The sequence below is a fragment of the Vicugna pacos genome, chromosome 21 (assembly GCF_048564905.1).
Source record: "Vicugna pacos chromosome 21, VicPac4, whole genome shotgun sequence".
NCBI classification, from domain to species: Eukaryota; Metazoa; Chordata; class Mammalia; order Artiodactyla; family Camelidae; genus Vicugna; species Vicugna pacos.
Genome location: NC_133007.1, coordinates 5,319,237 through 5,346,832, shown reverse-complemented (window position 1 = coordinate 5,346,832; position 27,596 = coordinate 5,319,237). Strand labels below are relative to the sequence as shown.

The following is a 27,596-nucleotide window of genomic DNA, read 5'->3' as shown; positions in this document are numbered from 1 at the left end:
TATAGTAGTCAAATTCATAAAAGCAAAGTAAAGTGGTGGTTACGACAGACTAGGGGGAGGGGGAAAGAAGGGTTGTTTAGTGGGTATAAAGTTTGTCATTTGAGAAAAAGAGGCAGACTATAAAACAAAGAAATGCATTTATTTGGGGTCTTAGAATTGCAATTCAGGCAGCACAGATTCCAGCAGCAACCAGAACAGTGTTCCCTCTGGGAAAGAAAAGGCAGGAGTTTTTAAAGGAAAATAGGGAAGTACACTTAGTTTACATAAATTGTTTGCCAAGAGCTGGGATTGGAAGGTCTGTATTCTCTTTTTCTTTGCTGTTACAATTTATGGACTTGCCAAGTGTGTTTCACTTATTATCAGTAAAGTCACATGTCTGCGCAGTTCTCTGGGATGCCTTTCTCAGCAAATAGCTTCCTTTTCTTTCTTTCCTTTCTTTCTTTCTTTCTCTTTCCTTCTTCCCTTCTTTCTTTCTTCTTCTTTTTTTTTTTTTAAAGTCAGCAGGATCAGTACAGTTCACAGTTTTAACAGGATGGAGCCGTAAAGTACAAAATGGAGTTCCTGCTGGCAGCTCCTGCAAGTTTCAGATTTGCAAGGTGAAAAAGCACTAGAGAGCTGTTTCACAACAATATGAATGTACTTATTAACGCTACTGAACTGTATACTTAAAACTGGTTAAAATGGTCAATTTTGTTGTGTTTTTCTAAGTCATAATTTTGAAAAATAAATTAAAAGCTAATTAATTAATTTTTTTTAAAAAGGATTGCCCCAGTGGTACTCATAACCAACTAAAGTTGTGAGTCATAAATTTGTCACACCACCACTCAACACAGGCTTGGAAATTTTCTTCTAGGTACACCCTTCAGCCAGAGCAGAGGAACGAGGATGCCAGCAGTTGGGCAGCTCTAGGTTTACAGACGAACAGGTTAGGTAGAGCAAAATTTTGGCAAGGGAGGAAGGAGTTAAAGTTGCTAGCAGAAAAGTAGATGATGTGGTGGTTTCGAGGCCTTTGTGAACTGGGCAAGGAGAGAAAGTACAAAGATGTGATAGCCTGGACTGCTGCCAGTTAACCGTCGACTGGAAAAAAAAAAAACCAATGTGCAACCTCAAAGCTGAGAATTATGTTTTATCCAGAGGACTTACTGGGGACGTAAGCCTAGGATGCAGCCACTCAGATAGCTCTAAGGGACGCTACCAAAAAGGTAAGGGAGGAGCCAGGATGTATAGGAGCTTTTTAACGGGGGAAAAAACAAAACAAAATTTTAAAAACATGTATTTGAAAATCAAAAGATTACTGCTCATCATAAAAACACATATCAAGTTAATGATTTCAGCGCTTTTCTGTGTCTGGGAAGGTGCCGGCGTCTGGGCTTACTGACGCCATTCCTTGGATCTGCATCTTAACTGCCCAGGGCCAGTGTCCTCCTTTTCTCCATCCTGAATCCCCTCAGCGTAGTGCACTGATGGGCTCGGCTGCAGTGGCCGATGGCCTTACGGCCGAAACATCCTTTATTTACTGAAATGGCAGGTGACATTGTTTGTCCACGTAACCATGTCCCCGGAATTCAGATGTTCTAGTTCTGCAGAGCACAATGACTTGACCTAGCCCCAGCTCCTTCTTGATGGGTTTTGTTTGACTGTGTTTCCTATTAATTGAATTTAGAAATGGGATGTGTACTGTATACTCACAGAATTGCAATCCAGCAGTCTTGGGCAAGCCGCAGAGGAAGACGTACTAGATGGTTGCTTAGTAAACTAAACCTAGAGTCAGGACTTGGAAACTTGATGTATTCTTTTTTTTTTTTTAATTTACAAAGCATCTGTTTTATTTTTATACGTTAGAGAAAAAAAATTGTTTGAAAAGGTTTCAATGATTTGAATTTCCTAGAGAAACATTGCTAGAAAGGTTTACGAACCCTCACGTTACAGCATCATTTGTTACTAGAAAATGACATGCTATAGTAAAAACACACTTTTCAATTGCAAAGCATTTCTAGAAGTTTATATTTTTATGAAGACCGTATTTTCTGAAGTTAACTTCTCCCCTTTTAACAAACATTTTGCCAAGCAAGAAAAAGGTGATAAAATTCTGCGGATAAATTGCTGCTGACGGGGAAAACCCTAGAGACTCCAACAGCAGCAGCCGGGACCTGGATTCTCCACCCCCAACCCCAGCTGCAGCCTTTGGGGGTCTGGGAGCAGCTGCTGCAGAGATACAATGTCTCTCAGGCGCTGCTGCTGTTATGGGGGAGCTCATGCCTCTCTATCAACGTGCTTCCTGCTTCCCCGGAGCTGGAGGAAAACAGAAGAGAAATATATAGAAAGGGGTGGCAGGAGCTGTGTGCTGTCTTCTCAGAACCAGAAGAGGATGGTGCTCTTGCCCAGAGACCTGAGCTAGTCAGGCTTTCCAGTCAGACTTTCAATTTCATTGGTCTATTCTTTTTACATTTGATTTGTTTTTCTTATAATAGATCTTTCAACTGAAGTAGCCTAGTGGAGGAAGTCTTTTTTTTTTTTTTCTCTTCCCTTTTCAATTGCTTTCTTTTCCTATGTGTAATCTAAATTTTAAATATTGTCATGTGATGACGTGAAAGGCAGTGTCATCCACTGGGCTGAGCACTAGAACAATGTAAAGATAATCTCAGTATACAGGTACTTTCGTGCTGTAGGGATAATTCTTGCCAAGGGGACGGTAGTCATGGCATCTGCTTAGACATAACTCCCCACTGGATGATGCTTGAATGGCCACTGCCATCAACTGTCTCCAAAAGTGGGCTTTTTCCCCTTACTTTCAGCTAAGGTTACCCTTCCACTCTTGTCCTAAGCAGGGTACGAAGTAAGCGACTCAGATACATCGCATTCCAGTCCTGTGTTAGTAAAATTCTATCCAATGTCTTGATTGGTCTTTGGACTACATCTCGGTCGCTTTTTGACTCTCCTCCTTTGCTTCTGCAGAAAGTTAATCATGTCTTTTAGATATAGACACCACTGTGAGTTAAAGTGGTATCTCAGAGGAAGGCCATTTTCCCGTTTTAGGTAGTGGGGCATGTTTCAGAACGCTCAGCAAGCACCTGCTGCGTCCCTGCTGTGTGCTCAGCACCGTGACTGACCTGAACACAAGAGTCAGTAAGATCTGGCCTCTGTTCTCAGGGAGGTCGCTCATGTTGGAGAACAGTGCCTACACGTAACTGTCTTACAACATGGGAGGCTCAGGTGCTCGGCTTGAAATAGATTTTAAAAATGTTACGAGGGTCCAGTGGGAGGAAATGTTTAATTTTTCTGAGGGAATTTGAGAAAACAGAAGAGTACTGCAGTGTATCTTCTATGACGTGTATAATCTTTTCCTTCTCAACCACATTCCCAATCTGTAATATAAATTTAAAAATATGATTATTATATCTTTGGAGAGGAAAGAAAGTGTCATCCAGTGGGCTGAACACTAGAAGAGAACATCTGTAGGTTTCTCTGTTAATAGTTATAATTTGTCAAAATGAACTGCTCATGTCTTCTTAGCAAGGTTTTTTTGTACTGACGAAGTCTGAAGGAGAATAAGATTAAATACGCAGCTCACCTCTGCCAGGGGTCTCTGCTTTGCAGCCTTGGAGTTTCCCAGTAATGACGTTTATCATTAAATTTGGCTAATTTTCCACTCCCTAATGGAAAGAAGTTTGAAGAGTTTGTTGTTAACTTCTAATAATCTAAGCTGTCGGTGAACATAGTAAGTCACTTACTTCAGGCTGGTTGTGCTACTGTGATTTATAACAAGAAATATGTATTTGGTCTTCGCCCCATTTCTGGCACAGAGCTCCTGAAACCCTTGGAATTTCCGGAGATGAGAACAATAAAGATACCTCTTGTTATGTTGATGAGGTGACTTTCGGAAAGCACCTAAGGATGTGGCTGGTTGTCAAGAGTACCAAGCAAGTGCATTAGAGGGTTAGGACTGAAAGTTCCAGCCCCCTACCTCCAGGGAGGGAAGGGGCTGGAATCTGAACCAGTCACTAATGGCCAAGTGATTTAATCAGCCCTACCTGTGTAGTGAAGCCTCCATAAAACCCCCAAAGGACAGGTTTCAGCGAGCTTCCAGTTTGGTGAACCTGTGGAGACGTGGGGAGGGTGGGCACCTGCGCCCGGAGAGGACAGGGACGCTTCGTGCGCCTTCCCCACGCCTACCCTGTGCATCTCTTCCATCTGGCTGTTCCTGACTTGTATCCTTTAATTTAAAACAACATTGATCTGGTAATTAAAATGCTTCTCTGAGTTCAGTGAGCTGCCCTAGCAAATTAACTCATCCAAGGAGGGCATCGTTGGAACCTTCAGTCTGTGGCCCATGGGTCAGAAGCCCAGGTGGTAACCTGGAATTTGAAGTGAGGGTAGGGGGCTAGTCCTGTGGGACTGAGCCCTTAACCTGTGCAGTCTGACTCTGTCTCCAGACACACAGTGTCAGAGCTGAGTTGAATTTGTAAGAACCCAGCTGGTGTGTGAGAATTGCTTATTGGTGTCGAGGAGCCCCCACACCCACACACGTCAGAATTGTGACCAATGGTCTTTCTTCTTTTAAAGGCCCAACATGCCGCAAAAATAGGAGCCGATGGCATCGCTGTCATCGCACCTTTCTTTCTCAAGCCGTGGAACAAAGGTAGGTAGATGATTCTAAACGCACAGCGCGTCACATGGTCCACTTCTTTATGCCTTCATTCCAGATGGTTGTATCTAAGTCATGAAAGTGAAGGCTTGGGGACTGGAGGCATGAAGTTGCAATGGTACAGTAGTCCTCCGGAGTATTCCGCCTCCCTGGATCCAAAAAAGAGAAGACTCCATTAAGGGACTTTAGTGAAAGGACTTAAGCTCTTTGGCCAAGTAATCTGATCGGGTCATCCCACCAAGCCTCGGGTCAGCACACAGGTGCCTGTGTTTGGGTCAGGTGTCCGCTTCCTGTCCAGTCAGTTGTGCGGAGTGTCAGAGTCACATGGCGAAGCTTGAGACCATTTTTCTCAAGAAAGAGGAGTGTAGTGATGGGCATTTTGAGACTACATGTTCTTTTCAAGTTTGAGTAAGCAATGAATTTGAAAAGACATTTCACAGAAACATTCATTGTCTTCCAAAGTATCATGGTGGTTTTCTCTGTGGAAACTATTTGTGTCTTTTGAATTCTTTTGATTATCAAAAATAAAATACAAATTTTAAAAGGTTTAAAAACAGACAAGATGTTATCTGCATGCATGACTAAATAAATCCATAACTAAATGTATAATGGGTCAGAATTATGAAATGTCACCTGTTACTGGTAGAGAGAAAATAGTTGTTAATATAGGTAAGTAATTTAAATAGTTAAATATGGGACATGTAGAACGAACATTTTTAAAGTTTTTTTTCACATGGTTTTAGAATTTTTTGCCTAAGGACTTTTCCCAAAAGACAAAGGAAAAATAACAAATTATACATAATAATTTTGTCAGAAATATTTGTCACAGACAGAATGCATCATCACTGTATTCAGATGAATTACGTAAGATTCTCTCTCCCACTGTCCAGTGGCATCCAAATCGTGAGCGGCTCTGCTGGGTTCATTCATCATCTGCAGTAACGTCACAGCAGAAGCTCAAATTGGGCGATGCAGGAAACCCCAGTTCCTCAGTAAACCTGAATGAACTCTCCTCTGATACATCTGAATTTCTCCCCAAAAGGGAAAAGTACCAAACTCTGGTTGAATTATTATGAGATGTGCCACTGCCTTTATGACTTCCCATTTTGAGCAGATGTTGGTTATCTTTTTGTTGTCGAATTTCCTCAGTTACAGCCTTATTCTGATCCTAATTCAAAGTCGTTGGCTGTTCACTGACCACACTTACGCTGCTGGGTAAGAGGACAAGGATCCTAGCCTGCCTGATGGGCTTCTGGTTTTTGTAAGAATATTTTATGAGCTTCTCTTAATATGTGGGAAGATTTGCACCATTTTTTTAATAGTACTTTAGTACGGTAAGAGTGGTAGGAAGGTGGTCCCCTTACTTTGGCCTTTCTGCAGAAAGGGAAATAAAACTTTGAAGGAACTGAATTGCAAAGACACTGCAGTAGAAATCTGAGAGATGGTGAGAGCGGTCAAGAATTTTTGGCTTCTGAAAAGGATGGTTGCATTTCATTAGATGGTTCATTTTTTTACTGGGGAAAACCGGTGCTTTACTCTGGTTCGCACCATGGCTTTTCCCGTTCTTCTTTCAGACATCCTGGTTAATTTCCTAAAGGAGGTGGCTGCCGCTGCCCCTGCTTTGCCGTTTTACTACTATCACATTCCTGCCTTGACGGGGGTAAAGAGTAAGTACTGCTTCCTTCCATGTGTCTTGCCCTTCACCCCTCACATCGTACCGTTTCACTAAGAAGCCTTCACTCCATCCCACCCCACCCCACCCCATGTCACAAAAGTGATAGAATATTGACCAGATGGTTCCAACTACTCAATATAAGTCACTCTTGCCAAAAATAAGTCAGCTCTCATCAATCATTGACACCACCTTACAGTGGGAGATTTAAGTATAAAAGACAGGTTGACCCCTAGGCACGTCTAGCAGACACCAGTGTCTGTCACACACACCCCTCCTTCTCATGCAGGAAGACACAGCCTGTGAGCCCCTGTAGGACAAGGGCTGTGTCTGCCTTGTGCCCCACTGTATACTCAGTGCCTGGCATATAGGGAGGTACTCTGACCTCTTGTCATTACTGTAGTTCTCCAGCCAGAAGATTCTTACACTTAGATGAAATTTCTTAGGAGGTTATTTTTAAAACTCCCACTTCTTTCTAACTTCCTTAAGAGAAAAAATAGAAATTGTGCTTTGTACTGTTCATAAGAGCCAAGACATGGAAACAACCTAAATGTCCCTCAACAGATGACTGGATAAAGAAGCTGTGGGTATGTTTATACAATGGAATACTACTCAGCTATAAAAAATAATAAGATAATGCCATTTGCAACAACATGGATGGACCTGGAGAATGGCATTCTCAATGAAGTAAACCAGAAGGAGAAAGAAAAATACCACATGATATCAATCCTATGTGGAATCTGAAAAAAAAAAAGCCAAACGAACTTATTTACAAAACAGAAACAGACTCATAGACATAGAAAACAAACTTGTGGTTACCAGTGGGGAAATGGGGTGGGAAGGGATAAATTGGGAGTTTGAGATTTGCAGGTACTAACTACTATATATGAGAGAGAGAAATGACAAGTTTCTACTGTATAGCACAGGGAACTCTATTCAGTACCTTGTAGTAACTTATGGTGAAAAAGAATATGAAAATGAATATACATATATATGTTCCTACGTGACTGAAATATTGTGCTGTACACAGAAATGGACACAACATTGTCAGTTCATGACAAGTTCATGAGCGGACTATACTTCAATAAAAATACGTCTTAAAGAAGAAATCGTGCTTTATAAATATCCCCCTATTGTCTTCAAGGAACAGAAGACTTAGGGCTGTAATCTGACAAGCGCGCAGGAACTGGGAGGCAAGGGCAAGTGATTATATCCAGTCGACAGTCGGTTGTGGCTGAGAACAGCCCCTGGCAGCTCGTGCAGAAAGAAGTGTAGGGCCAGATGAGATGTTCTCTGATCTTTCCTGGAGGTGTGCGGACGAATGAGACATTCATTATTTCGAGCAGTTCGTGCTGAGGAGTTGTTGGATGGGATTCAGGAGAAGATCCCCACCTTCCAAGGGCTGAAATTCAGTGACACAGATCTCTTAGACTTCGGGCAGTGTGTCGATCAGAATCGCCAGCGACAGTTTGCATTCCTTTTTGGGGTGGACGAGGTGAGTCACTCCCTGGCATATCCCAGCAGGTTAGTGTCCCTCCCATACAATTTATGTGACTGCTGATTTAGTAGCATCTCTTCTATTTTTCATCAAAGTAAATACTCTTTGTTTCTCATTAGCAACTGTTGAGTGCTCTGGTGATGGGAGCAACTGGAGCAGTGGGCAGGTAAGCTGGACACATTTTTTTCCCAATGGTTATAAATGTAAAATCCCCTCCGCCCAGAGGCGTTCATCCCCTGAGTAGTTATCTTTCTTGCATGTACACCTTTCCTAATAGGAGCACCTTTCTTTGCCACATTCTTTCAGTGAAAGGGAATTAAGTAGGGCTTAGCATTTTCTTAGAAACTCAGTCTTTGTTCTAAGAGGCACCTGTTGCAGTTAGAGGTGAAGCACACAGGCTGAAAGCATGCACAGGACTTCTTTGTCAGAAATTATTTGGTTACAAATAACAGAAACCCATTTAAACTAGCTTATGTGAAAGGAGGTAAGTTATTTTAAAATTCTGGGAAATTTCATAAAGCTCGAGAAAGTGCAGCGAAGATGAGAACTTGAAACTGCAAAGCTCTCAACAGCCAAGGCAGACGTTTCTCCATCTGTGGTCCTCTGGAAGCTCTTTATTTCCCTCTCTTTCTCTCCAGGTGGGCTCTCTCCACGTCCGCACGTTCGTGGCCAGTCATGGTGCCCACGTGGGGCATCTCAGGATGTCACTAGATAGCACTGCAGGGTCAGGTGTCCACGTAAGGTCCAGGCAGCTGCAGCTAGGAAGGCAGAATCCTGTGATCCGATGTCCACTCAGCAGAAGGCTTAGGGGCATTCGATTTAGCATGTCCACTGCACACATTAACCTAATTCATTAGAAATGTGCTTGCAAGCAGACCGATGGAAATTTGCATTCACAGAAAGTGTATTTCCTCCCAGTAGGAAAAATACAGGGGAAGCAAAATAATACTCATAACATGTCTTGGTGAGCATGGCTTTGATGAAGAGTAGTTGAGCTGGATAATCTTAATGGCTTGTTCACCAAGCCAGGATGGCTGCAACATCTGTCCTCACTGAAGGACATTTCTACTGAGGAAACCCGAAAGCCTGGATCTGCTGACCCGGGAAATTCTTACCTGTTAGGTCCCCCCCCCTTTTTTTTTTGGCCACCTGAGACCCTTGGGATTCGAATTACAGTCCTCTGAAACTCTTCGGACGTTCATGGACATACTGTGACTTCGGGTGTTTCACATCTGCAAGGGACTTATCACAACTATTACATTTTGTTCTTCCCCACTTTATTACCAGAGGATAATGTGAACCTCACGTTCTGGGAATCCTTGCTGTTGACTCCAGGAACTATACACATGAAGTACCAACAATATTCTCTTCCTGGTACATCAAGATAAAAATCTTTTCTGAGCCTGCCTTACTATAGGAAAAGTCATTAGAAGCTAAGGAAACACTCCTGTTCTGAAATCCTAGAACTTTCTACCTTGCTGATTTCTCTAAAAACTTAGTGATTAGTCTAAGATATTTGTCCTCATTGGTAGAACTAGAAATTTTTTTTAAGTCAGCAAGAACATTTTATCAGATCAAATAACTAACTCTCACCTTCATTTTTGTTGATGCGTCACAGAAGGCAGGTGAAGAGGTGGAGAGCCTTCTCGACAGCTCTGTAGCCCTTCTTTGAGACATAGTTTCTTCACAGCAAAATAGAAACCACATCCACCTCGCAAGGCTTTGAGAAGATTAGACATGATCTTCGTCAGGCACCCGAAATATAATAGCCAACAAATGGCCTCTTGTATTATTTTTATCAGTATCAATATTATTATTAGAAACTCATCTCTAAGTAATATACAAGTTGACAAAGAACTTAGGTAAACTGTTGGGATCTGTCCCTTTTACTGTGGTGCTCCGTTCACCCAATTCCTCAGCATAGGGCTTTGAGGACCCCCCTCAAATACTACATTTGAGCCACAGCTCTTGTCTAGCATTGTGCCTGCGTGTGTGCGCTGGGGCAGGTGTTGCCCTCAGTCACTCCTTACCAAATACACCTCCATCTTTCACTTTTTTTTCTTTTTTCTAACTGAACTCTTTTTCTGTTTCCCTCCCTTTCCTTCATTCCCTCTGGTGTCCCCTGCCTCCTCTGCACTGCTTAGTGTTGCTGGAAAACTCAGAATGGAAGACACCTAATCCTTTAATAGAATAGGGCTTGAAAATAGGCTTCAAGGAACCCTGGTCTATTTTTGCCTTTTAAGCATCAGAGGGGTTTGAAGAGCTGGACCTTCCTGCTGAGCTACGGATCCTACAGGATGTGCTGTTTTCTTTCCAGTACCTATAACTACCTGGGAAAAAAGACAAACCAGATGTTGGAGGCTTTTGAACGAAAGGATTTCTCTTCAGCCCTGAACTATCAGGTTAGCTTTCTTTTCCCTTCGTACAAATCGCAGCTTTCTTCTTTACCACCTGAGAATGTTCATTCTCTCCCATCAGCTTTCCTGCCACACCCACCTCATTAAAATTGCCTGGCTGCCGCTGGCTTGCTTTTCCTTCTGTTTCTTGCTCTTCCTTGTTTAAAACTAAACCTGGCGCCCCTGTCTGTGGTCCCTGAATGTCTATCAGGAAAGGCCCCATATGGGAATGAGTCCCCTCTGTTCCTCTTAGGAGTGATCTCATTTTTATTCTACATTCCAAGTATTTTTGTGACTGTGAAATAATAGTGATGGATTTCTGGGAAAATGACCACATACCATGCCCGTGAGGACCTCATACCTGACTCACCAGAGTATATAAGGAAGCTCTGAAGCTGGCGACCTAAAAGGGGGAGACTTAATCCAGAGTCAGCAGGTTAGTCCTCTCTGCTGTGGAGAGGTGCTGAGAACCGAGAGCATCCATCAGGCAGCAAGCAAGAGCCAAGCAGGTGATCCAAAAGGCTTTTGATACAGGAAAAGAGGGAAGCAGGAGCTGATGTGTTCCAGGAAGACCCCAGGGGAGCTGCTGTCAATGTCTCTTGGAGCACAGCCCTGCTGTCCAGAGAAGGAAGAGCCTCTCTGAAAGGTGGAACCAGTCCCAGCAGGTGGTAGTGTGTGTACTTTAGGTAAACAGGATAAAGTGGAAAGAAGAAGGCACAGCAGAAAGACTTCTGGAGGCTGAGGGGCATAGGGACTTCAAGGATCATGAAAGTGACAGGAAAATCCCGAAAAAACGAGTGGGAATGAACAGCATAAGCAAGATCAGAGCAGGTGGTCGGACCCAATGAAGCTCAGATAAGGGCTCTTGAATGAGACAGGCCACGATCAGGGCTATCGGAAAGTACAGAGCAGAAGTCGGAAAGCATTCTGGAGGTCAGAGGGAGTGACCAGAGCGCCAACCAGGGGCAACATGAGGAAGTAGTTGCCAGGTTGCCAGATTAATTACATTCTCTGCCCTTTGGTCCTGAACAGCGAGCCAGCCTAAATCTACTTGCTACTTAAAGTTTAAATAGCTACTTAATCACCTGTGTTCAGCCCCAGACCAGGGCAAGCTGAGAGCAGGAGCAGGGCAAGGACTTAGGAAGTTACATCAACTAAGTTAAACATTGTGCAAGACTTTGGTTTGAATTAAGATACGAAGTCTGAAGTGTGCAGACTCTGCCACCTCTTTTCCTTTATGGTTTTATTTTTTCTTAGTTTCCCAGAAAAAATCATTTCTGAAAATTCCAACCTCTTCCAAGCTGAATGACAGGAAAATCACAGGATGGAGTAAACTGTGAAACAGCTGTGATATGGACCCTTCCACTCAGTGGGTTCTTTTATTGGCTGATTCCGTGTCCATCTCTTCCCCGCCCCCCACCTTTTGTTTTATTGAGTCCCACTCAAATAAATCACTTCCCTCAAAACAGTGTTGGTAGGGAGTTTAGTTTATCACATTCTCTGTTTCTTCTTGCAAATGTGAATGGGTCTCATTTACTCATTTATTAACATGCCAAGGGCTGAGCTAAATGCACAATTTCAATTCAAGCTGGTCTCTGCCCTAAAGGAGTTTGCAGACAAGTGAAGAAGCAGACAAGTGCTAAACTTACCCATTCTCATGGACTTAAATGCCATCTGTTATATTTATGATGAAATGACATGTGTACAAAGATGTTCCTTACAGCATTTTTTATAATAGCAAAAGATGGAACCAACCCACATATCCACCTGTAAGGAAATGGTCAAATACATTACATTTGCCTCATGCAATGGAATTATATACAGCCCTTTAAAAGAATGAGTTACTTTTATATGCACAGATCTGGAAAGATCTCCATGGTATATTAACTGTTTAAAAAGGCAGCAGAGACATGTGACTGTCATGTACAATGTAATGTGTTTGTGTGTGAAGGAAAAAAGAACATGTACACATGCTTGCAAGGCTCTGGATATTAAATTTTATTCTTCATTGAATTTTTTATTCCTAGCATACAATTGATTAAAACAATGTAAAAGTGAAATGTTATTAAAATGCATTTCTTAATAAGATGGATGGGAATCTTTTTTTTTTAATTAATGGCTTCATGAATTCCTGGATGAATATTCTTTATTGCTAGGATGAGCTAAAGTTCAGCTTCAATACTATTTCAGTTTTTTTGTTTTTACAGAAATAAGTGCTATGTATTAGAAATAAACCCTGTTCATATATATTAGTAGATAAGAAGGGAAGAAATGTTATATAGCAATGGCACTCCGTTCTTTGAACAGTTTTTGAGTCATATGCCAAAAAAATCACAGAATGCTTGATCATTTAATGATTTTCAGCTGACAGCCTCAATCACCACATTAAAAGAAATGTTGAAAGGAAAAAATTGAAAACCCTCTGACTTTTTAGAGGACGTGTTATCCATTAATTAGAGGAATCACTTTGTCAACTTTGTTGATTCCAATACCAACAATTTGATTTGCTCTTTTATTTGGTTCCCAGAGATGTTCCAAGGCAGTGATATAGGAGGTATGTTTTTTATTTTTCACAAGTGAGAGAAGGTCTGTGAAAGGAGAGATATAAACGGACAGCCTGCACCTCCATTATGTGCAAATTCTTACTATGATCCATTTTAGAAATAGAACTTTTTGGAGTTGAGGATCCTGAAATTAATGTCCATAAATCTTAGCCTTGGCCAAGTGCCCTTTAGGTATCTTGGAAAGCGCCCCAGAGGTTCGAGTGCCCCAGTTTGGATACATCCTCACTAGCTAATAAGTTTACCTGTGTAACCTAGATAGTAAAGGGTACCTTCCCCATCCTAGTTCTCGGTTGTACAATTCCATCATTAGGGCGTCTTTTCTTCATGGGCTCGTTTCGTAAAGCTTATATGTATGGAAAGATCCTGCCTTATCCTGGATGGACCTCAACCATCCTCACTTGGCTGTTTTTCTCCATTCTGACGGACATTCAGAAAACTAAGGTGTGGGTGTGGACTTTTTAGTTTGGCATTTCTGTCATTTGACCTCTAAATTCTTTAAATTATTACCACGGTTCAGTAATACTGACTATAGGTTTGTTTGTTCCTTTCCAGTTTTGCATTCAGAGATTTATCAACTTTGTGGTCAAACTGGGTAAGTTTCCCGCTTGGTCTGCTACTGGAGAGTATAAAAGAAATGGACTTTCTCTGAGGGTTTAAGAGCAAGTGATGAGGGACTTTCCTTGCTTTCTCTGAGGGCTGGACAAGAACAGCTTTTAATCTACTGCAAACAGGGTTTTATTCCTAATACTAACCTTCAGGGCCAATCCTATAAAATGATGGAGTAAACCTAACTGGAAGGTCTTGGTGACCTTCTCACCAATCTCTCTCCTCCGTTTTAGCACATTGCCCGCCTCCCCACTCTATGCACATACTTTTTTTTTTTAATTCCTTCTCTCCTACACCATCAACTCTCCCTCCCTTTACTTGGCTCTGCTCATTAAAATTCTACTTCCACATTGTGGCTTATTTCAGCCTAAGTGCTTGGAGGAGGGCAGTTTGAATGAAGATCTTATTAAACTGTGAATGACTGACAGCTCTCCCAAGAGCATTTGCAATTTTTAGGAGTTTATTAACACAAGTGAGCTTAAATGGATGGAGGTTTGGATAACATGACAATGTAAAATTTGAGGGAAATACAGTGAATTTGAGTTGAGAAACCTCTCCACGGTCTCCTAAGTCTTATCCCATAGCAAGTAACAAATGCCACCATTCACTCCACTTCTGCAAGAGATTGGCCCTTCCTGAGAACCTGGGGCAAGTCCAGGAATAGTTTTAAATTTATTCTTGGCCGACCTCCCACCTTCCTTTCAGAGTCTTTCTGCCTCTTCCTGGCAACTCCTCCCAAGCCCTAAGCATCTATTATGTTTAATGTACCCCTCATTCTCGCAGGGTTTTCAGCTAGATTTCTTAATCCTTCAAAGAGAATACTTCCCATTTGCTTTTGGATGACTTTTGTCATATTTGTGTGCCACCAGTACTGTTATTAACAATTACTATTCCCTTGCCCTAAGCAATACCTTTCCCAAAATTGTGGGTTTGGTATATGTTCCTAAAGTGCATTAAAGTAGTTATTGAACTATTAAATTTTTTTTAAAAGAACTAAAAGTTTACCTGTATGTGTAAGATCTCTTTGCACACCAGCAGTGATACTGCAATAGTTTTGTAAAATACAGCTCTAAGATACTACCTGAAAGGATTTACTCTTTTGCCAGAATATTGGCATTATGAAAGAGGCTCTTGAAGATAACGTTTATGATCGAAAAGATCTTATCTTTAAAGAGTTCATTTCTGACTTTCTTAGAGGTTGAACTTTTCATGGTTTAGTCAAAGAGAGACTTATCTTTTTTTCCTTCCAGTTTCATTGAGATAAAATTGACATACAGCATTATATAACTGTTTCTGTTTTATGTCTGTTCATGTGTTGTTTTTAGATTCCACATATAGGTAAAATCATACAGGATTTGTCTGTCTTCATCTGACTTATTTCACTCAGCATAATACCTTCTGGGTCCATTGGTGTTGTCACAAATGACAAGACTTCACTCTTTCTTTATGGCTGAGTAATATTCCACTGTGTGTACAAGAGATTTAATAAACATGACAAAGTCTTATCATGAAGGTAACTCCTTCTTCCACCATTCATAATAAGCTATTCATAATAAGGCCATTTTGCATTAATCACACTATAGTCTAGATATTTAGTCATGCTAATATTTTCCTTCCCAATGTTCAATTATTACTGTAACAAAGTTAACTTAGCAAAAGAAAGTTACGTCTCATACCTTGGATCCAAAAGCAATAGCCAGTTAAGAAAACAAGTATCTTTCTCTCTCTGCTGTATTCTGGGTTATTTCCTTAGGTCTACCTTCAAAATCACTAATTCTATCTTTAGCTATGTTTTCTACAATTTAGTTTTACTGATTATATATTTTCATTTCCAGTATTTCTTTTTGGCTTTTTTCCCCCAGATCTTCCTGTTCTGTATTTATATGCCCTTCTCTTAGCTTATGGCTTCTATTCTTTCTTTTATTTCTGTGAAGTCTCTTTCAGAATTTTGTGTCGTCTGTTCTCAGGATGTGAAATTTGTCAGTTACACATTCACTGACTCCCTTGCAGTTTCTTTTTCCTCGTGTGCTTTGTCATTTTTAACTCTGAACTCATCTTCACAGATAGTTGTTTTCTGGGGAATCCATTGTGCTATAGGTTGTGAGATGTCCTGTCAAGTGGTTTTACATTTGTCTCTGCTGGGACACTATAGTTTCACCCTTTCTAGCCAGGCTTTATGTATATTTCTTAGTATGGTTCCTATACCAAGTGCATAATGTAAATGTGGATCCAGCATTCATATATGGTACAAGCTTGGGGTTTCTTTCATATGATCCTTTTCCATCCACAGCCCTGGCAGATGTCAGGCTTCCTTACCAGTGGGCCAGTTTTTTTTTTTTTTTCCTGTTGCTTTTCATAGAAGGCTAGCTACCAGTTTTACACTGGGAGTTTAATTCCAGCTCCTTGATATGTACAGACTCAAGGCTTCACCTTGCTCTCCTGTCCCAGTCTAAAACAGCAGCGCAGGGTCATAAAACACCTTACATAGTGCATTTCTCAGGGACTTCTTAGATGTGCTCAAACTGAATTCTGTCCTAGTGATGAAGTCCTGCATCATTCAGTCCACACAGTATATAGCTGAATCAGATTATCCTCGTGGACCATTTGGCTTCAGCTCCTCCTCACCACTCTGACCTCTTCATTCCTGATACTTCTTGTTCCTCCTTACTTTTAGGATTGATTTTGAATCTCGCATTGTTCTGTCTTACAGTTTGTCAATTTGTTAAAAAGTTTCCAGCATTTCTATGTGCTTAAAGCAGGAAGAGGGATTTCCTATGTCCATTCAGTCTGCCATATTGACTAGAAATGTTCCCATATTTTAGTTCTATTTTATCCTATCACAGTAATCACTGTAAGAATTTGATCTCTTCTTTAGGGTGTTTGTGGCAAAGTGGACAATCTGAGCCATGTTTCCTCACTTATATTTTCCTGTCTAGGTTTCGGAGTGTCACAGACCAAAGCCGTCATGACTCTTGTCTCTGGGATTCCAATGGGCCCACCCCGGCTTCCACTACAGAAAGCCTCCAGGGAATTTACTGATCATGCGGAAGCTAAACTGAAAAGCTTGGATTTCCTTTCTTTCACTGATTTAAAGGATGGAAACTTGGAAGCTTGTAGCTAGTGCCTCTCTCTCAAATCAGGGCGTGTACATTGAGATATAGTTCACCTTGAGGAGTGCGTTCATTTTCAAGGACTTTTTAGATGAACTTGAACTAAACTCTCCTAGCAAATGAAATCAACAAGTATTTAAATATCTACTGTAGTCCTTTAAAAGTTTTCATTTATAAAGGGGCAAAAATTCTAAAAGGAGTCATGAGTCCTAATTCATTCAATATTTCACAAAATTTTTATGGAGAAATGTTTGCTTATATGGATGAGATGGAATCAAGAGGAGAATTGTAATTGATTAATTCCAACTGCCTTTGGGAGCTTCCATTATCTTGATTTCTGGTTCTTAATCCTATTTTAAAGTTTTCTTATTTTGAATCACTATAATGTACTTTCTTTTTAATAAATATTCCTTTGGAATCTAGGACAACTCTCAGCTGTTGCATTTAGGCACACTAACTTCAATGCCAAATTACAACTTGACTCAACTGGGCACAACTACTAACACATCAGTTAACTTGGCTGCTCTATCTAACTCTCGAATATCTATTTTTAGATTGCTTACAATGTCATAGTTTTCTCCCAAAACATTGGGTTAGGTGAAGACTTGCTTCGTTTACTATAACTGAAGGGTCCATTAGGGTGGTTTTCACATAACAAAGGAAAGGCCTTCCCCAAAGATGAATTCAAGTCTCTACCTGTTGCTGTGGAGAACTTCTCAAAGCTCAAAGTTTCACAGGACCAAGGAGCTTTCTTCTCTGGGCACCACAAACTTCCCCTTCCCTCACTGAGAAGAAAGTGTCCTCGGACGGAGCCCTGAATTATTGAAAGTGAAAGCCATCATCCTTTCTGCATTGAGCCCAGGGGCCACCGTTATTTCCCAATCACATTTTCAAGCAGTCACTTTCCAGTGATAAAAGACTTGGGGACAACTCAAAGATGTCACTTTAGCTTTCTCAATACACCTTCTTTACCTTTGTCTTTCTCTGAAATAGATCACTGCTGCTCTGTCTCCTCTCTGACAAACCCTGCTTTCTAGCAACAAGGTATATTGATGGTCAACCCTTAGTGATTTTAAACTTGACTATCCAGTCTGTTAACTACATAAGATTTAATTTTGTTTCCCGTCTAATTGGTCTGCTCATTGGCAGAGGGAAAGGATTTGAAAGTCGTATCAGTTTACTCTATTTTTTTTAATTTTTAAAGTTAAAAAGAACCTTTTTCAAAATGAAAATTGGGAGTTATCAGTGGATTCAGTCATCTTGCTAACCACTCTCTTTAATTGGTCGGGTAGTTAATAATTGTTATGTCTCCTCACTCTTCTTTTGGCCCAGGAATGACACACTGTTTTCTCATATTTCTGTCTCCTTTAGGATATCTGAATTAGAAACTGAATCACAGTGACCTATGTGAGCTTGTGTTCTATCTCACTGAAACTTTTCTCTGCAGCTGTTAATTTCCTAAAAGAAGAAAACTGAGGTTTTTGTTACAGTCATTGGTTCTGAGGATACAAAAGCCAACATAATTTTTCAATGAAGATAAATATTGGATATCTGCTAAGCAAAGAATTCTGTTTTTTCTCTTTTTCACTCTTTTGAAATCAGTGCTTGGAGAACTTTTAACATGATTAATAAGATCGTGTGAACAGAAAGAGAAATATGATGATTAAACAGAATGAACAGGGCTGAGTTTAGCACTATATATTTGAACTTTCAACTCCTTAGAAATGAATATTATACAGCAGTAAGTTACTACTAATGCCTTTAATCAACAGTGTAATTTTGGAATGATATGAATTTTTTGTTATCTTTGAATTTAGTTTTTAATGTTATAACTGAAGTAATGATGTGACTATTTTGTTGATCACAATACTAAAAGCTGATTTTTAACATCTTTTCCAAGATGGAAATCTGAAATTAGTTCACTGGAGATGGTTGGAAGGACTAAGTAATTTCAGGGACTAGTTTTTGCTTAGGATCTCTCTTGGGTTTGTTTATTCACAGACGTAGGAAAATGCCATGGTGGTGAAGTGGGGCAAGTAGGTAATACAGGTTCTTCCCCAGAAAGGCTGTCTGCCACAACTTGAGAGAAATTTCCTCCTTATAATCTCCTGAAGGGCACAGAAAATCCCTGCTCTTAGGAATTTGAAGACTAAGAGAAGGCTGGGCTGGACTGAGGGACTCTCTAGAGTAACTCTGTAACCCAAGGCCAGGCACCCACCTGGGTTTGCCAGAACTTTTCATTTTGGGGGTTACCGGAGTGGGACCTATATGCCCATCAAATCAAGAAGAGCAAACAACAGATGTAACCCATTTAATCATTCCCCTTATCACTTGCTCACTCAGCCCTCAATTTCCTTCATTTAAACTAAGAAGGAAACTTGGAACCAAAGTTATGCAAACAGCAGAAGCGAAGACCTGCCGGGGCATCACCAGCTAAGAGGTGGGGCATCACCTTGCACCTGGGGCTCTGGGGCTGAGAAATGGCTACCTGGTGGACAAAATAACCTACCCAAGTCATGTGTTCTGTCAACCCCTTTGGTGACTCTTAGGAAATCATTTGATACAGAGGACACTTCAGCATTTTAAGTTAGAGAACCGAAAGAAAAACCTCACAGGAATTTCTTAAATCTTAATCACATAATTAGTAAACATAATGAAATGGTGTCTACAGAATGTTAAATACAGCAAATTTGTATTTTGCTGTGCGCTCCAATCTGAGAGTCATTTTCCCTCAGTAGGCAGGTATATCCCATTTACCCTTGTTCAAAGTTTTTTAAAGTAGTTTGCAGAGGATCATATTATTTTGTTTGTGCAAATATAATACATTCTATACTATAACCCATAGGAATTACAGATTCTGGATATGTGAAACTATTTAACACTGAAAAAAAAGTATAATCCCGGAACTTTATAGAAATGTATTAGTATCAGTGAAAGCTGGTTTGAAGCAGGCAACGCAAAGCTCAGACATACAAATGCATGGGGAGACAGAGCCTCACAAGTTAACACGGGAACCATAAACGCCAAAGGGAATACGCTGGTTCCTTGACGACATAAGTAAGAAGCAAATGAAACTCAACTAAACTAATTCCAATAGAATAAAGGCAGAGAAAGCAAATACAGCTGGAAAAGTGGAACAAAGCAAGTTGCAAAATCCAGTGAACTTAAATTTAAGTTTCTGTCCAGGTGGCCAAGGAACTTGTAGATAAATAAATGGTTCAGTGGAAACTGATACAATGGATAAGGAAAACCAACACATGTGAATGACTCCCAACGTCATCCTTGCTTAGCAAAAAAAAAAAAGCAAATATTCACTGCTATGTCTGCACAGCAAACCATAAAAAACAACTTTGAAAGCAATTAGCATTTCAGTGAATACCATGACTATATAACAGGGAGGAAAATAATTTTAAAGGTACCACATACATTTTTTTATTTCGTCCTCAAAGGCTTGGACACTCATTTCTGCTAGAATCCAGATTATGCACTTCATCTGTGACATTCATTGCACTAAAAGAGTCATTAGTCCTTTACATCTTAAGCCATTATTAGTACCATTATTAATTCCACTTTTAAAAAATGAGTGAACTCTTCTCTTGTTTTATATATTGCATTTTTGTCTTCTGGCACGTTTCAGGCCCTTGTCCTTACTTTATCCAAAACTGCATATTGTTTGCTCAGTGGGCGCCCACAGTTCCATTCATCAGTCTCTTTCTCGGGGTCTACAACGTTGAGTTTGAACTTCACGTTAGACCAAGGCCTCCTTGACTTTTGAGCCATGGGTTACTATAGTAACACATTCAAAACCAGACCTTAAAAGAATAATCTAGACTCTGGCTCTGATCAGCTCTGTGTTTTGTGGCTTTTTATTTTGCTAACAAAACTCTGACTAGAGGGTGAAATGTGCATCCTTACTAGGATGCTCTGGGTGGGCACAGTTTGTCCCTAACAGGTGACACATCACTTTTTCTGTTCTGGGACATACTGATCTTTGCAGCTCACCCTGGATCCCTTACCTGTATACCTCTTCCCATCTCGCTCTTGGTGGGGCCTCAGCCTTTCAACCGTACATGGTACAAAGAGCACAATTTTCAGATGCTGTATTTTTTGTTTCTTTTTCTAAAATATGTTATATGCCAGGTATCGAACTTTACATGCTTATTTATTTATTTATTCTTTATAATTACCTTATGATATGGGTACTGATATTTCATCGAGTCTAAGATGTTTTTGATGGTAAGACATAATTATTTTATGAACCTCTAAGAAAGAAAAATACTGGTACAATGTGACAGATCTCATTCCAGAGATATCAAAATGGTTTTTTAAAGTTTATTTTAGAAGTGATACAATATATCATCTTCCTATTTTTAAGATGAATTATGGCAAAGAGAAGTTATATATCTTCATCAAGGTCATACATGGTCTGTGACTGCTGGAGTATGAATCTAAACTGGGTAACATCATACTATATTTTACATTAAGAGTTTTAAAACCGTATGTCCACTTTTAACAGCACCTCTGAGCCAGTTATCCCTAAGATTCAAGCCCAAGGACCTACTGATGTAGTAGAGAGTTGGGTTCAATACAGAATGAAATAACAAACAGTATAACATGGTTGAGTGGAAGGCAGGATTGGCCTTGTGCTTATATGTATGACCTCAGGCTGCGTGGGTTTAAGTCCCAGCTCCACCACGTACTATCCGTGTGACGACAATGTGTCATTTAATTTATCAGCCATTCACTCATCTCATGGGTAACATGACAATTATAATATCTGCCTCCTGGGGTTATTATGAGGATTACAAAAAGTAATACATACGAAGTTCTTAGAATTGAGTCTGGCACAGCCTAAGCACAGTGAAGTGTTAGTTATTGTTAGTTTTTATAGCTATCCGAGGCATTCAGTATATGTTCTTTATACACCGGAGAGAAACAGCACATTGCTGTGCTGCTAAACCTTTTAATTTAATAGCTGGCAAAATAAAGTTGAAAATAATACTAAACCCAAGAACTGAAATAGAAGCTTGCATTTATTATTACCAGAGCCCGGATCATAGTGCCACCCTCAGATTTTTTTCCTAGGTTCAGAATTTTCGATTGTGCTTCTAACAGTAGAGGATGGGGAATGGAAAATAGCTGTGGGCTCTTCAATGACCCATTCATCACTGTTTGGAACAGTGATAAACACAATGAGAGCGCACCTTTTACTGAGTGATTTTAGAGGAACAAGCAGATCAAAGAGGCATAGATGAAAAAAGTTACCATCACTGAAAGATTTGAAGTATTGCCGTGTATATGGGATAGGGAGGTATGTGACATGACTTTTTGCTTTAAAACTGTCACTCTTGAAGCAGTAGGAGTAGTAGATTGGAAGACAGAGACTAGGAGCAGGTGAACCCTTCAGTGACCTGTTGTTACCAATGGTGGAGCCCCCAAATAAGGAAGTGGCAGCAGGGATGGAGGCGAGGGAATGGAATGAAAGATATTTAGAAAGAAGAATCAACAGAACCTAGAGATGGAAGATACAGTTAGCCCTTTGTATCTGTGGGTTCCACATCCAAGGAGTCAATCAACTACAGAAGGGAAATATTTTTAAAAATCTAGAAGGTTCCAAAAAGCAAAACTTGAATATGCCATATTTACATAACATTTACATTGTATTTACAACTATTTACATAGCATTTACATTGTATTAGGTATTGTAAGAAATCTAGAGATGATTTAAAGTATACAGAAGAATATGCTATAGGTTATATATATATATATAGGCAATTACTATGCCATTTCGTTTAAGGCACTTGAGCATCGTGTATTTTGGTATCTGCAGAGTCCTGAGACCAGTCTCCTGTGGATACCAAAGGACAATTGTACTTACATTTGTTATTTATTTTGTGTAACAAATCACCTCTAAACTTAGCAGCTAAAAACTGCAAACATTTATTAACTCACACAGTTTCTGAGGATCAGGAATCTAGGAGCAGCTTGACTGGGAGGTTCTGGCACAGAGTTTTTCAAAAGGTTGCAGTCAAGCTATTGGCTAGAGCTTTATCATCTCAAAGTTCAGCTGGGGCTGGAGAATCTGCTTTAAGTTTCACTTTCATAGTTGTGGGCAGGCCTTGGTTCCTAGCTGGCTGTTGGCCAGAGGTGGCGCACAAGGGAGCCAGAGCTCAAAATAGAAGGCACAGTCTTCTCTTCTCTTCTCTTCTTCTCTTTTCTTTTCTTTCTTTTCTTTTCTTTTTTTCTTTTCTTTTCTCTTTCTTTCTTTTCTTTTCTTTTCTTTTCTCTTTCTTTTCTTTCTTATTTTATTGAGTTATAGTCAGTTTACAATGTTGTGTCAATTTCTGGCACAGTCTTTTAAAGCAGTCTCAGAAGTGGCCTGCCATCCCCTTTAGGATGCTATTAGTCAAAAAGACCAACCCTAGTCGGGGTAGGGGGTATAGCTCAGTGGTAGCGTGCATGCTTGGCATGCATGAGGTCCTGGGTTCAATCCCCAGTGCCTTCCTTAAGTGAAAAAAAAAAAAAAGAATAACCCTAGTACAATGTAGGATGGGAATTTCAGGAGGAAAGGATCATTGTTGGCCATGTTGACGGTTGCCTACCATAGTAATAAAGGAATCAGGAGTGACATCCAAGAATCAAAACCTGTGGGACATTATGTAGGGAGGCCCACCAAGCATTTACATATGTTGATCTGAAGCTCAAAAGAAAGTTTGGATAGGAGATAGAGGTTTAGAGGAATATAGATGGTAGTTGAAACCATGGGAAAAATAAGGTTGTCCAGGCAGAGGGTACGCAAAGTGCTCAGAACAGAGCCTGGGTATGACTGGTACTTGGTGTGCTTACAGAGGAAGCTGCATACGAGTCTGCGATGGAGGGATCAGGAGGGATCAGAGACATAACATGGGAGCGGAGCCATGCTCAGAGGAACTCCAAAGGCCTCAAATATGAGGGGTAGTGATGCTAAGAGCTTTCCTTCAGGAGTTTCATCCTTGGAGAAGAATGTAAAGCCCAGAGAGAAACAGATACTTGGCAAATGTCACAAGCCCCAAGGGACCAGGGTCTCCCAACCACACTGACGGCTTCTTTGAAGTGTGGAAAGCCCTGGAACCTCAGCAGCTGGGTACCATGTGAGGTTCCACTCCCAACCACCTCATCATAGGCTGAGCCCCAGGCTCAGGACCCAGGCTCCAGGGCAACTCGGAAGCAGCACAACTTACCACGGACTTCCTGGGCTACAGGGCAGGAGGCCAGAGCTGGAAGACCAGCATCCACTCCATCCTGGCTCAAGGGAAGGAAAGACTCAACCCAGGGCAGTGGAAGGACTTCCCCAGACCAAGGCCAGTGAGCTGGTAAATGGTTGCTACCCTCTGCTCTGGCAGAGGATGGGGGGAAAAGCCCAGATTTGTAGTGTTCGCCCATTTCTGTGGTCCAAATATTCCCATGAGATGGAGATCAAGACGGCAGAATAAGAGGATGTGGAGCTCACCTCGCTCCACAAACACTTCAAAAATACATCTACATGTGGAACAATTCTCACAGACAACTAGCTGGAAACCAGCAGAAAAATTCCTATAAAACTAAGGCTGCAAGAAAGACCCCCATGTAATCAGGTAAGGTGGGAAGAAAAGCATCAGGCTGGGACCTGTAACCCATCAGGGAGGGGACTAAGCAGAAAAGGGAGCTCACACAGGTCGACACTAGCCCTGGGGAGTGAGTGGGTTGAGCCCAGACTGGACATCCCAGACGTGAAAGAGACAAGCCCCTTTAGCTGCTTGTAGAATGGCCGGGACAGATAACAAGGCTGGAGAAACCTAGACTCCACTCGTGAGGAGTGCGCAGATGCTGGCACAGATGCTTGCCATCAGACAGGGCGGAGAAAGGTCTGCCACGGCAGCTGCCTCCTTACCGTGCTCCCCAATATGAGCTGGGAGAACACCCCGGCCCCACTTACTCCGCACCACAGCTTGGCAGTGGACTTCGGGCAGGCAGGACCTGGGAAAAGACTTGATCTAGGGATGCAGAGGCAACCCAGGGGTCCGGGGAGTGGTCCAGGTGGGGCATGAGTGGATATTGTTGGCAGTTACTCAAACAGCGCCACAGAAGCAGCCCAGCCTCTGAGGTCAGCAAGGCTGCTTGAACTGCAGGGACCCCCAGTCTCAGCCTGATGAACGCCCTGACTCCACCCACTCTGCACCAAAACTTTCCATTGGATGTGCGATGACCATAAATGTGTGTGTGTATGTGTGTGTGTGTAAGGAACCGGCTTGTTTGATTTTGCCAACATTGTTTGACTAGCACCTGCCTTCTCTGCAGAATGATTGGATCAGTCTACTTTTTTTACCAGCTGGGCATGGTGAATCTCATGTCACCACATCACCACCAATCCTTGACATTATTTTCTTTTCTAATTTTTGCCAGTCTAGTGGGCATGTGGTGGTATCTGATTGATGTTTTAATTTCTTGATTCCTCTTACTAATGCATTTGAGCACCTTGAATATACTTTTGGTTTTTCTCTTCTGAAAATTACTTCTTTGTGTCCTTTGCCCATTTTTCTGTGAGGATTGCTACATTTGTTGTTGTTGTTGTTGGTTTGAAGGAATTCCTTGAATAGTCCAGAAAAGGCAGTCATCTCTTGACAACCTGAAGCATCATGAGTATCTTCCCCTACTCTGCCAACGGTTAACTTCCTTCATGGTGTCCTTTACCGAGCAGATATCCTTGCTTTTCATATAATCAGCACCTTTAGTTTTTTGCCTTATGGTTTGTACATTGTTTCTTTAAGATGAGTATTTTTTTTATAGATCTTTCCCATCACCCTGTGTGATATCCAGGTTCCATGGACACACTTGTGAAAGCGCCAGAAGAATTTGGCTACAGGATAACCTGGACTGGAAACCTCCCGGGAATACAGAGAGAACCCACCTTGCCTTCCTCTGGAGATCTTGCCTTTCTACCCTGTACTTTCACTTCTTTTGCCTTTTTATATGCTCTTAATGTAAACCTACCACTTTTAATCTAATTTATTCTGGGTTTGAAAGTAGAAAGAGTATAATGATTCTGGGAGAATTCTGAGTACAAGGACCTTCAGCCTATTCAGCATATAGGCAACTTCCTGTGACTCCAAAGTCTAGCCACTCAAGCTGTTAGGAAATCTCTGTGAGCCTTTAAAAGGACAAAAACAAAAACAAACAAACAGATTTTAGCCCCATCTGGATACCGCATTGTATGTACTAGTACAGGAGTGTTGAAAGGCACAAGTGTTACTGGTTTTCACAAGCTTGTGAATGGGCTCAAAACTTCACCAGCTCTGGCCTCCTCAAGACATCATGACCTTGCTTAAACCCTAGCTCTGGTACTGGGTTTCTTATTTAGTTCCTCCTCCCCTAGCCCTTTGCTATTTTGAGAAACAGAGGAACCAAAACATTCTCTCCCCTTTCCCACCATCCATTTCAACAATAACAGTCAGTTATAACCATCTCATTCTCCTTGCCGGAAACTCTGCCTCAGTCTGTTGGATTGGCAGAAATAACAAATAACATGAGAAACTCTGACAGTTTTTTTTCCTATACAACCCACAGATTGAATTTTATATGTATTTTTATAATCTTTATTTTTTACTACACTCAGAAACTAAGTTGATTGATTCATAAATTATTTCTAGCCAAAAAAAGTAAACAGGAAATATTAATTAGTACAGTTGAAAAAGACTTTTCATTATTTGATTATTAAAAGCAACCTGTAGACTCAGTTTCAAATTCTTAGGTAGGAAGAATTTCTTGCTTATTTTCTTATCAAGCTTAAAAAAGTTCCTACACTGTTCTATGCTGCTTTGCTAGCCTCTGTAGTCTTCTAGATAATCATATACTGGGAACAACTGATGGCTGTATTGAACTCTGTCCACTCTTTGTACTTCCGGAGCATGTTTTGATGCTTCTTCTGCAAATGTTAAGGAAGATCTTAGAAGGTGCTAGTTGCTAAGGGTAACCTACAAAGGTAATGCCAGTCATGGCTCCCAATCCCCTGGTGACTCTAGGTCTCAGGTGCAAGGCCTAAATTAAGAGCCAAGTCAATGATAAAATTCTCTGTAATCCTTGAGGGCTAAAGATCCCCTTCGGGAAAGTTTATTTACACTTAATATGTTGACACTTTTGCTGTGCTCATTAAATACTACAAAACACTTGCAATCCATTTATGCCAGTTGGGTTTCCCTTATCATAAATATCAGGCACCTGCTGCTTTAAGCACCCTGAAAAGGATAGAGAAAAGATTCAGGTGTTTCCCTAAATGATTTTATTCCTAGTTGAAGAGAGCAAACACATGCAGAAAATTTTAAAATGAGTAAATGCTAAACTCTGTTATTCTGATTGTAGAAGCAACAGAGTTTTAAAGGGCTTAATCACAGTGATCTGCTAGAGTTAAGAAAAAACATAATGAAAGAGGTGAAAAATAAGGACGGTAGGTTTGATGGGGCCAAATAATTGATTAGTCTGGATTCTCTGGAACAACTCCAACTTGAAATTTTGTGTGTTGTTGCCTTCGTATGACAAACTAACGTTCAAAACTTTAACAGTGACTACTACAATAGTTAAGGATACAAATTGTTCCAAAGACTGAAGACAAAAGGATATCCAATTTGGGCAAAAACAACCTTGCAGGTTTTATCTATTCGTTAAACTAGTTTTTACTGAGCACTTGATGTGCCCAGCCCTAGCCGTGCAGGGTTCCTTCCTTCCTGAGCTTACTTCTCTTTCAGGAGACATTCGCGTTAGAGTGTCTGAACCACTACAGTAACAACGCCTATTATGTGCCAGGTACTGCGTTAAGGTCCCTTCACATGCCATCTCATTTAATCATCCCAACAACCCTAGAAAGTTTGCACCTGAGGTTTCCGGTTCTGTCTTCGAAGGGCACCTCATCTACCAGGGGTCCCTATGATAGAAGCTGCAAAACATTTTGCTGCATCAAAATGCTATAGATCCCTAACGCCCCAAAACGTTCAAAAGTAGGTAGCTCACGGCAGGAAGAAGCCTGGTGGGGGTGCAGCCAGCAGGCACAGTCTCCCAGGCGACGGGACGCTTCCAGCCGCTAGGTTGCCGTAGCC

General features: G+C 41.0%; 1 protein-coding gene and 1 long non-coding RNA gene across 9 annotated transcripts in view; one reads left to right on the top strand and one right to left on the bottom strand.

The window, feature by feature from the left end:
• Positions 1 to 16,913, top strand: part of NPL (N-acetylneuraminate pyruvate lyase) — a 31,958-nt gene extending 15,045 nt beyond the window's left edge. For 3 of the 8 annotated variants that reach the window (XM_072945975.1, XM_072945976.1, XM_072945977.1), the window contains exons 6-11: positions 4,564 to 4,639; positions 6,220 to 6,312; positions 7,664 to 7,812; positions 10,059 to 10,217; positions 13,328 to 13,367; positions 16,318 to 16,913. In XM_072945975.1, the coding sequence (XP_072802076.1) occupies positions 4,564 to 4,639; positions 6,220 to 6,312; positions 7,664 to 7,812; positions 10,059 to 10,217; positions 13,328 to 13,367; positions 16,318 to 16,502 (702 nt within the window). In that variant the 3' untranslated portion in view covers positions 16,503 to 16,913. Of the gene's footprint in view, positions 1 to 4,563; positions 4,640 to 6,219; positions 6,313 to 7,663; positions 7,813 to 7,934; positions 7,982 to 10,058; positions 10,218 to 11,468; positions 12,300 to 13,327; positions 13,368 to 16,317 lie in introns of those variants that run through there. The other 5 variants (XM_072945978.1, XM_072945979.1, XM_072945981.1 and 2 more) reach the window with 4 other exon arrangements.
• LOC140688010 (uncharacterized) lies at positions 121 to 27,596 on the bottom strand. The gene is made up of 4 exons (XR_012062662.1): positions 27,511 to 27,596; positions 4,613 to 4,794; positions 3,572 to 3,653; positions 121 to 574 (listed from the first exon to the last, which is right to left on the bottom strand). It is a non-coding gene; the product is annotated as an uncharacterized lncRNA (long non-coding RNA).